The sequence below is a fragment of the Oncorhynchus tshawytscha genome, unplaced genomic scaffold, assembly GCF_018296145.1.
Source record: "Oncorhynchus tshawytscha isolate Ot180627B unplaced genomic scaffold, Otsh_v2.0 Un_contig_5765_pilon_pilon, whole genome shotgun sequence".
In the NCBI taxonomy this organism is placed as follows: Eukaryota; Metazoa; Chordata; class Actinopteri; order Salmoniformes; family Salmonidae; genus Oncorhynchus; species Oncorhynchus tshawytscha.
This window is the reverse complement of record NW_024609260.1, coordinates 61,751-72,500: the sequence shown is the minus strand read 5'-3', so window position 1 is coordinate 72,500 and position 10,750 is coordinate 61,751. Positions and strand designations below refer to the sequence as shown.

Here is a 10,750-nt window from a genome sequence, read left to right as displayed (position 1 = left end):
GACTGGGTGGTATTCACTAGAGACAACCATAGAGGGGTGAGAGAGGACTGGGTGGTATTCACTAGAGACGGTGAGAGAGAGGACTGGGTGGTATTCACTAGAGACGGTGAGAGAGAGGACTGGGTGGTATTCACTAGAGACAACCATAGAGATGGGGTGAGAGAGAGGGGTGGTACTGGACGTGGTATTCACTAGAGACAACCATAGATATGGGGTGAGAGAGAGGACTGGGTGGTATTCACTAGAGACAACCATAGTTTCACTAGAAACTAAATGGCAGAAAGTGGACCGAAACAGGGAGGGACTAACTTGAACCTGGCATTGTGAACAGTGTACGAGTAGAAAAGGTGTGTACAACAGTAGTTATATAGGATGAGTCTTGACTAGAATACATTATATAAAGGGAGTAAAACAGCATGGAAACATTACTAAAGTGACCAATGTAAAGTGACCAGTGCAGTCTGTAAGGTGCAGGGAAGAGTACCGGGTGGTAGCCGGCTAGTAACAGTGACTAAGGTTCAGTGCAGGGTACTGGGCAGAGACCGGCTAGTGGAGATTATTTAACAGTCTGATGGCCTCAGTCTCTTGGTCTTGGTCCCAGCTTTGAAGCACCTGAACTGTCTCCACCTTCTAGATGGAAGCGGGGTGAACAGGATGTGGCTCAGGTCCTTGATGATGTTCATGGCCTTCCTGTGACACCGGTGCTGTAGATGTCCTGGAGGGCAGGCAGTGTGTCTTCTTCACCACGCTGTCTATGTGAAGGGATCTTTTTTTATGTCTTTAAAAATAAATACAAATAATTGTAATCGTTTTTAAAATTTTTCCTTTAATTTTTTTACATTTTGTGGTATCCAAATTGGTAGTTAATCTTGTGCCATTGCTGCAACTCCCGTACGGACTCAGGAGAGGCGAAGGTCGAGAGCCGTGCGTTCTCTGAAACACAACCCAGCCGCACTGCTTCTTGAAAAAACGCTCGCTTAACCTGGAGGCCAGCCGCACCAATGTGTCGGAGGAAACACTGTACACTTGGCGACCGTGTCAGCGTGCATTGTGCTCGGCAAGCCACACGAATCGCTAGTACGCGATGGGGCAAGAACATCCCTGCCGACCAAACCTTCCCATTCCCTTGCATGGCCACACAGTCATAGGTGAACAGAGAGTATAGAAGGGGGCTGACCAAACACCCCGTGTGGCCACCGTGTTGAGGATCAGCGTGGCGGAGGTGTTGTAGCCCATCTATATCACTTGGGGTCGGCCTGTCAGGAAGACCAGGACTCAGTTGCACCGGGAGGGGCTGAGACCCAGGGCCCTCAGCTTAGTGATGAGCTTGGAGGGTACTATGGTATTCTTACATACAGTTGAAGTCAGAAGTTTACATACACCTTAGCCAAATTCATTTAAACTCAGTTTTTCACAATTCCTGACATTTAATCCTGGTAAACATTCCCTGTCTTAGGTCAGTTAGGATCACCACTTTATTTTAAGAATGTGAAATGTCAGAATAATAGTAGAGAGAATTATTTATTTCAGCTTTTATATCTTTCATCACATTCCCTGTGAGTCAGAAGATTACATACACTCAATTAGTATTTGGTAGCATTGCTTTTAAATTGTTTAACTTAGGTCAAACGTTTCAGGTAGCCTTCCACAACCTTCCCACAATAAGTTGGGTGAAATTTGGCCCATTCCTCCTGACAGAGCTGGTGTAACTGAGTCAGGCTTGTAGGCCTCCTTGCTTGCACACACTTTCAGTTCTGACCATACATTTTCTATAGGATTGAGGTCAGGGCTTTGTGATGGCCACTCCAATACCTTGACTTTGTTGTCCTTAAGCCATTTTGCCACAACTTTGGAATTATGCTTGGAGTCATTGTCCATTTGGAAGACCCATTTGCGACCAAGCTTTACCTTCCTGACTGATGTCTTGAGATGTTGCTTCAATATATGCACATAATTTTCTTTCCTCATAATGCCATCAATTTTGTGAAGTGCACCAGTCCCTCCTGCAGCAAAGCACCCCCACAACATGATGCTCCCACCCCCGTGCTTCACGGTTGGGATATAGATACTTTTGTACCAGTTTCCTCCAGCATCTTCACAAGGTCCTTTGATGTTGTTCTGGGATTGATTTGCACTTTTTGCACCAAAGTACGTTATTCACTAGGAGACAGAACGTGTCTCCTTCCTGAACGGTATGACGGCTGCGTGGTCCCATGGTGTTTATACTTGCGTACTATTGTTTCTACAGATGAGCGAGGTACCTTCAAGCGTTTGGAAATTGCTCCCAAGGATGAACCAGACTTGTGGAGGTCTACAATTTTTTTCCCTGAGGTCTTGGCTGATTTCTTTAGATTTTTCCATGGAGTCAAGCAAAGAGGCACTGAGTTTGAAGGTAGGCCTTGAAATACATCCACAGGTACACCTCCAATTGACTCAAATGATGTCAATTAGCCTATCAGAAGTTTCTAAAGCCATGACATCATTTTCTGGAATTTTCCAAGCTGTTTAAAGGCACAGTCAACTTAGTGTATGTAAACTTCTGACCTACTGGAATTTCGATACAGTGAATTATAAGTGAAATAATCTGTCTGTAAACAATTTTGGGAAAAATGACTTGTATCATGCACAAAGTAGATGTCCTAACTGACTTGCCAAAACTATAGTTTGTTAACAAGAAATGTGTGGAGTGGTTGAAAAACGAGTTAATGACTCCAACCTAAGTGTATTTAAACTTCTGACTTCAACTGTAGATATTTCTCTTGTCCAGGTGGGACACAAACCTGGAGTATGAAGAAGTTGCTCCTTCCTATACAGATCTAAGATCAGTTTAGAATCCCCCCCCTTAATGGTCTAGTACAGAGTTTGAGGAGGGCAAGCTGATCCTAGATCTGTGCTTAGGGCTATGGAAACTTCTACGTGGAGGTGAGGGGACACAGTTAATAGTAGATTTGGTATCGTGTGTGTGTGAAAGAGGGAGAGAGAGAAGGGGGGAAGAGAAAGGAGGTGGATGTGTTAGTTGCAATTAGTGTGTAAGTGGTGTATATGTACTAGCATGTGACATGCGTTATGGACAATGATTGGTTGAAGACCTATGTGTGGCTTTTTGCTTGAGTCAGACTGTGTGTGTGTGAGGTGTGTGTGTGTGTGGGGGGGTTAGGGTTACAGGTTAAGGGTTACAGGTTAAGGTTCTGGAAAATAGGATTGTGAATGGATATTAATTTTAGGTCCCCATGAAGATGGAAGAACATATTGTGTGTATTTAATAGCCGCTCTGCACTAATAGGATTTCTAGATTTCCCATCACCCTTCTTGATCTGCACAAATCCAGGGTACCGTCACTGTGACATCACAACACACACAGGGACACACACACACACCCTCCAAACACAAACCCTCCAAACACACACCCTCCAAACACAAACCCTCCAAACACACACCCTCCAAACACACACCCCCTCCAAACACACCCTCCAAACACACTCCAAACACACACCCTCCAAACACACACCCTCCAAACACACACCCTCCAAACACACCCTCCAAACACACACCCTCCAAACACACACCCTCCAAACACACACCCTCCAAACACAAACCCTCCAAACACAAACCCTCCAAACACAAACCCTCCAAACACAAACCCTCCAAACACAAACCCTCCAAACACAAACCCCTCCAAACACAAACCCTCCAAACACACAAAACCTCCAAACACAAACCCTCCAAACACAAACCCTCCAAACACAAACCCTCCAAACACACACCCTCCAAACACACACCCTCCAAACACACACCCTCCAAACACACACCCTCCAAACACACACCCTCCAAACACAAACCCTCCAAACACAAAAACCAAACCCTCCAAACACTTTTGAGCAAAACCACACCAGTCAACTCTTAAAATGTAAACAAACCCTCCAAACACTTTTGAATTGGCTGTGGGACTAAGACATGGGCTGTAAAACTATTTCCATTGCAAAGACCAATGCAAAACATGGTCAGCTTTAGTATTATTGACCTGTATTCTAATCAATCAGGATCATGCAGGGTGAATTAGGCAAGAACAGGATGTTGGCAAGCTAATCAAATGTTTGGTGAATATTAACTATTGACGGCATGAGCGTTGTGTCATTGATCGAGAGAGAGAGAGAGACAGAGACAGAGAGAGACAGAGAGACAGAGACAGAGAGACAGAGAGACAGAGAGAGAGACAGAGAGACAGAGAGACAGAGAGACAGAGAGACAGAGAGAGATGGGGATTAAATCTGGGGCCTAATTTAAATGAAGCCACTCCTGTGACACATATGGCAGGGTGAGAATCAGATCTAGTGAACAGCATTAAACGTAGTGTTCCTCCCAAATATCACCCCAATCCCTGTATAGTGCACTACTTCCTACTGTAAGAAATCAACAACCACAAAATGCTAATCCACCAAGACTGTTTCCAATGCCGCTTTCCAATTGAGCCTCAGGGAAAAACTAAAGGGACGTGGCTGACCAGCAAACTAATGTTGATTGGTTAAAATGAAGGTTGAGATAGGGTTCGGGTTAAGTGTTTGGTTAAGGTTAAGAATAACATTCAGATGTTGGCTAGTTGGGCTGTCGATGGGATGTTGGTCAGAGAAGTCCCTCTCTCTCTCTAGCATGCCTCAGTGGAGGGCGTAAACATTTGAACGAGCCAATCGTGTCAGCCTTGGTATATTTGAATTCTATTGTCGTTGATGCCTGTTATCAGGAAGTTGCCCCACAACATGCATGAGGTCATAATATATATTTAACCTTAAATGTTTCATCTCCAAGTTGAGTTTTATGACTAACTGAATAAATACTTCCCACTCTGACAGCATGATGATAACACTCTTCAGAAGCAAAGTACAACCCTTACATACTGGGAGGTGCACACACACACACACACACACACACACAATAAGTTCCACCCATAGGGGATGTGACTAACTTATGGAGGAAGGAAATCAAGGCTCTTATCCAAGACAAACTGAAGTGTGCAAACAAATGAAGGGTGGACTGTATTTGCAGACCCACCTAACTAGAGAGAGAAAGGGAGAGAGAGAGAGAGGTTCAGAGCTTAGTGAATGAAGAGCTAAAGATCATTAAGCACAATGGAATGTAGAACTGGCCAATATAGAAAACAAATGCCTTCAACAGAGGCAAATAACACACTGGGGCTCAGGAATCTAATGCTTTTAATGCATGGTCATTTGACTGTTCTGCAGGCCTATAGCCTAAGCAGATTTGTTGTGTATCAGTAATGTACTGTATCTTGGCCCAGTGATCACATTGATGTTGTGAATCAGTAATGTACTGTATCTTGGCCCAGTGATCACATTGATGTTGTGAATCAGTAATGTACTGTATCTTGGCCCAGTGATCACATTGATGTTGTGAATCAGTAATGTACTGTATCTTGGCCCAGTGATCACATTGATGTTGTGTATCAGTAATGTACTGTATCTTGGCCCAGTGATCACATTGATGTTGTGAATCAGTAATGTACTGTATCTTGGACCAGTGATCACATTGATGTTGTGTATCAGTAATGTACTGTATCTTGGCCCAGTGATCACATTGATGTTGTGAATCAGTAATGTACTGTATCTTGGCCCAGTGATCACATTGATGTTGTGAATCAGTAATGTACTGTATCTTGGCCCAGTGATCACATTGATGTTGTGTATCAGTAATGTACTGTATCTTGACCCAGTGATCACATTGATGTTGTGTATCAGTAATGTACTGTATCTTGGCCCAGTGATCACATTGATGTTGTGAATCAGTAATGTACTGTATCTTGGCCCAGTGATCACATTGATGTTGTGAATCAGTAATGTACTGTATCTTGGCCCAGTGATCACATTGATGTTGTGTATCAGTAATGTACTGTATCTTGGCCCAGTGATCACATTGATGTTGTGAATCAGTAATGTACTGTATCGTGGCCCAGTGAACACATTGACTGTCATGTTAATAGTCTGTGGTAACGACATGGGCATTTATACAGCAGTCAAGGACCTTGAGGTTATAAAACAAACACACACAAGTCCCCACACACTGATGTGCTCACCATCACACCTTCAGTTCACAGTGAAGTTGCTATAGTTAAAATTGAAGATGCACACACTGTAAACACACACACAGAAACACACACAGAGGTTGTGAGAGCCTGAGAGGTAATCAGCTTAGTGTGAGCAGTTAGCGAGACCTGTTCTCCTGTAATCACACAGTCCTCTCCTCCTCTCTGGCAGGGCAGGGGCACAATACCACTGAGACACACACCTCTCTGGCAGGGCACAGCGCCACTGAGACACACACCTCTCTGGCAGGGCACAGTGCCACACAACTCTCTGGCAGGGCACAGTACCACTGAGACACACATCTCTCTGGCAGGGCACAGTACCACTGAGACACACATCTCTCTGGCAGGGCACAGTACCACTGAGACACACCTCTCTGGCAGGGCACAGTGCCACTGAGACACACACCTCTCTGGCAGGGCACAGTACCATGAGACACACATCTCTCTGGCAGGGCACAGTGCCACTGAGAAACACACCTCTCTGGCAGGGCACAGTACCACTGAGACACACCTCTCTGGCAGGGCACAGTGCCACTGAGACACACACCTCTCTGGCAAGGCACAGTACCACTGAGACACACATCTCTCTGGCAGGGCACAGTACCACTGAGACACACACCTCTCTGGCAGGGCACAGTACCACTGAGACACACACCTCCCTGGCAGGGCACAGTACCACTGAGACACACACCTCTCTGGCAGGGCACAGTACCACTGAGACACACACCTCTCTGGCAGGGTACCACTGGGGCACAGTGCCACTGAGACACACACCTCTCTGGCAGGGTAGGGGCACAGTGCCACTGAGACACACACCTCTCTGGCAGGGCACAGTGCCACTGAGAGGCACACACCTCTCTGGCAGGGTAGGGGCACAGTGCCACTGAGACACACACCTCCCTGGCAAGGCACAGTACCACTGAGACACACCTCCCTGGCAGGGCACAGTACCACTGAGACACACACCTCCCTGGCAGGGCACAGTGCCACTGAGACACACACCTCCCTGGCAGGGCACAGTGCCACTGAGACACACATCACTCTGGCAGGGCACAGTGCCACTGAGACACACAACTCTCAGGCAGGGCACAGTGCCACTGAGACACACAACTCTCAGGCAGGGCACAGTGCCACTGACACACACCTCTCTGGCAGGGTAGGGGCACAGTGCCACTGCGACACACACCTCTCTGGCAGGGTAGGGGCACAGTGCCACTGTGACACACACCTCTCTGGCAGGGCACAGTACCACTGAGACACACACCTCTCTGGCAGGGTAGGGGCACAGTGCCACTGAGACACACACCTCCCTGGCAGGGCACAGTGCCACTGAGACACACACCTCCCTGGCAGGGCACAGTGCCACTGAGACACACACCTCCCTGGCAGGGCACAGTGCCACTGAGACACACACCTCCCTGGCAAGGCACAGTACCGCTGAGACACACACCTCCCTGGCAAGGCACAGTACCACTGAGACACACACCTCCCTGGCAGGGCACAGTACCACTGAGACACACACCTCCCTGGCAGGGCACAGTGCCACTGAGACAAACACCTCTCTGGCAGGGTAGGGGCACAGTGCCACTGCGACACACACCTCTCTGGCAGGGCACAGTACCACTGAGACACACACCTCTCTGGCAGGGTAATGGCACAGTGCCACTGAGACACACACCTCTCTGGCAGGGCACAGTACCACTGAGACACACACCTCTCTGGCAGGGCACAGTGCCACTGAGACACACACCTCTCTGGCAGGGCACAGTGCCACTGAGACACACACCTCTCTGGCAGGGCACAGTGCCACTGAGACACACACCTCTCTGGCAGGGCACAGTGCCACTGAGACACACCTCCCTGGCAGGAGAGATTCCCACCTCTTTCACCATGTGGAAACATTTTGTTAGTGTATACTGAACCAGTCTCTAAGAAATAGACTAGATCCCTGCCCAACAACAGACTAAAGAGAATAACCTAACTCCTTATATTCCAAGGACATTACATGTTCTGTTTAGAAGTGAATTATTAACATTATTCCACAAATGCAAAATACACACTTACTGTACACTGTTTTTAACACAGTTGCAGCCGACAGTATTTTTCAGTGACAACACGTTTGTGGCGGCAGTTTTCCATTTACACAGGTGTTCGGAGACGCAGATAGCTAATTTAGCACAGGCAGTGCACTCAGTCTTCCGTCTGTTTTCGGTAAACAAGCGCTGTACCATGGAGACATGTCCGTCTGGGAACCCTAACCGTATAAAATGTAACTTTCTTTAGCATAGAAATGTGAGTCATAGATTTGTCATGGCATTGAGCGCAAGTCTAAAAAGCAGTAGATCTGTTCTATGTGTGCTATTTCTATGCTTCCCGTTCTTAAGTTTCGCTTTTGCATCTTTTACCTTCGGTTTTGAACACCAACTTCAAAACAGCTGAATATACAATAGTGTTGGTTGTTGAGAAGATATTTCACAGCGGCTCAGATGGTACAATGATTCTCTATACTCGAGTGCTTTAATGTTCAGACCGAGCGGCGCGGCTCTTAACAAAACTCCCCCTACAGAAGACGCCTTCCTCCAATGACTTATGTGTAATGTAATGAAACGGAGAGTCATGAGCCTGGGCTAGCTAGATCCTAGCAGCTGTACTAATGAGATGTGTCTCTCAGGGGAGTCATAGGGTGGTCTGTCATCTATACCGAGAATAACAAGGTTGTGATGTCTGCCGTCAACAGTCCTACACATATTTTCCTGTGTGTGACCTATAGACCTGTAAATTATGATGAACCTTGTGTAGCAAGCTGGACTTGAGGAGGTGATGCCCTTGGTCAAAGGGTGGGCACACTACTACTTCCTGTGCCATCAAGGTTCAGACCTCATGGATCATGGCAGAAGTAGTATTATGCTGCATATATATACACACAAGGAGGCTATACATAGTTTAAGCATTGCAATATAATATTATACAGTAATTAATTAATAGGTTTTGTTAATAACGTTGCATTGAAGACTCACCTTGAAGACCTCTGAAAAGAACCCTGACCCGATCTTCTCACATACGAAGTCATCGATGCGCGCCAGGCTGGAAACCGCACTCCGCAGTGCCCGGTACGACGAGGGCCTGATCCGATTGGGCGCGTGAATACCGTGCAGCAGGGGCTCGGCAGCAACCTCCACGTCGCTACTTTCGTCGTGCTCCATCACAGCGGCGCTTTCACAGAGAGACACGTGCACGTTTAAACCGCAGTCCGGCATCCACGCGCGGTTCCCATCGCCTCGGAATGACAAATGTCCTCCGTCGTGCGAGGGGATTAATTGGTTGTTGAAACCTCGGTAGACACCCCGTGTCGGCTGTTAAGGTCCTGATTAAATCAATCGGCTTTCCCTTCTCCTCACTAGACCAGCATCGCCATCACCTCTTGTCTCCCTCTCTTTCCACTCATTCAGTCCTCATGCGGAATCCAGCGTTCGGTGCGTGAGGAGGCTTGGTTCACTTCGTCATCCCGTTAACGGGTGATACAGGCACTGAACGGTACCGTTCTCGCTGCTGACGGTGGAGGAGGTGCATGCAGCTGGTTCCTTCTCCTATAGCCAGCCTATCACAATGTCTCAGTCGATGCAGGCTCGTCCTAGCGGCGATGGAACCTATTGCTGCATGCAAAAAGACCACAGCTGTCACTGTCAGGGAGAGAAGGAAGTCGTTTAAGAACAGCCTATTCGTTATAGTTTATAGTTCATCCAAGTCAAAGGGAAAACCTTCAACTATAGTCAGCCATTCCCCCTCTTGTTAATTTTTCTATCGCACTCTTTCAGCACCACCTCATTGCAATATATTATTCTGAATATGGTCGGCTACAATTAATCAACACTAGCTACACTGTAGCCCTATTATTAATCCCGATCCTACGGGGTGTTCATAGGATCCAATGTTGCTGTAGCAGACGGCCGCTACTAAAGCACCTTGTGAGGCGATAAGCCATGCCCTCAGCTGCCCGCTCCTCTCCACTTGACAAATAGAGCTGGTGAATTAAGCTGACTGACATAAACAGCGAAAATATTAATTGCTGCAAGACAGATCATCAAAATAAAACGAGCTTGATTGCACTTTCCATCAGACACTGTAGTGTTAATAATGGAAGAGCTCGCTCAGAATACAACCGTAAATTCATTACCGGGGGGATTTCTGCCTGGATGATTGCTATAATGGCCGAATAAGCCGGATATCCAACGGTTTACCTGTCTTTGCAAAGCAGTATCGGATGATGTAGGAATTGTGTTGGCTTCTCGGTCAAAACAGTCACAATAAAATAATCGATCGTTACAATAACTGCAGATGGTCTATCGACGGTAAATCTACCGTGGATTTCGATTCGTTTCTTGGTCTGATTCCCAGTGCCGTCGATCTCTCAACCATAATAATAATGTTCTCTTGAAGCGCTTCTAAACGAGCTCTCTGATTGGACGACACACGGGGCGGGGCCTGAGAGAAAATAACGTGAAGCGGAAGTGTCACTGCAATGACACTTTTTTCTTTCTAATATTGTATTATTCTGTTCCACTGTGCCACTGATGCTTTTACTGTACACGCTGGAACTTGAAGCAATGGTGCCCCTCGCTGAAAACCCTGATGATGAGCTCAAACTACTTGCAG

At 46.8% G+C, this 10,750-nt stretch overlaps 1 protein-coding gene across 1 annotated transcript in view; it reads right to left on the bottom strand.

Moving 5' to 3' along the window:
* LOC121844500 (dual specificity testis-specific protein kinase 1-like) overlaps positions 1-10,540 on the bottom strand; it is a 20,942-nt gene extending 10,402 nt beyond the window's left edge. The window contains exons 1-2 of the mRNA XM_042314660.1: positions 10,336-10,540; positions 9,115-9,750 (exon numbers count right to left, since the gene is read on the bottom strand). Of these exons, the coding sequence (XP_042170594.1) occupies positions 9,115-9,354 (240 nt within the window). The 5' untranslated portion in view covers positions 9,355-9,750; positions 10,336-10,540. The remainder of the gene's footprint in view (positions 1-9,114; positions 9,751-10,335) is intronic.
* Positions 10,541-10,750: the final 210 nt, after the last annotated feature.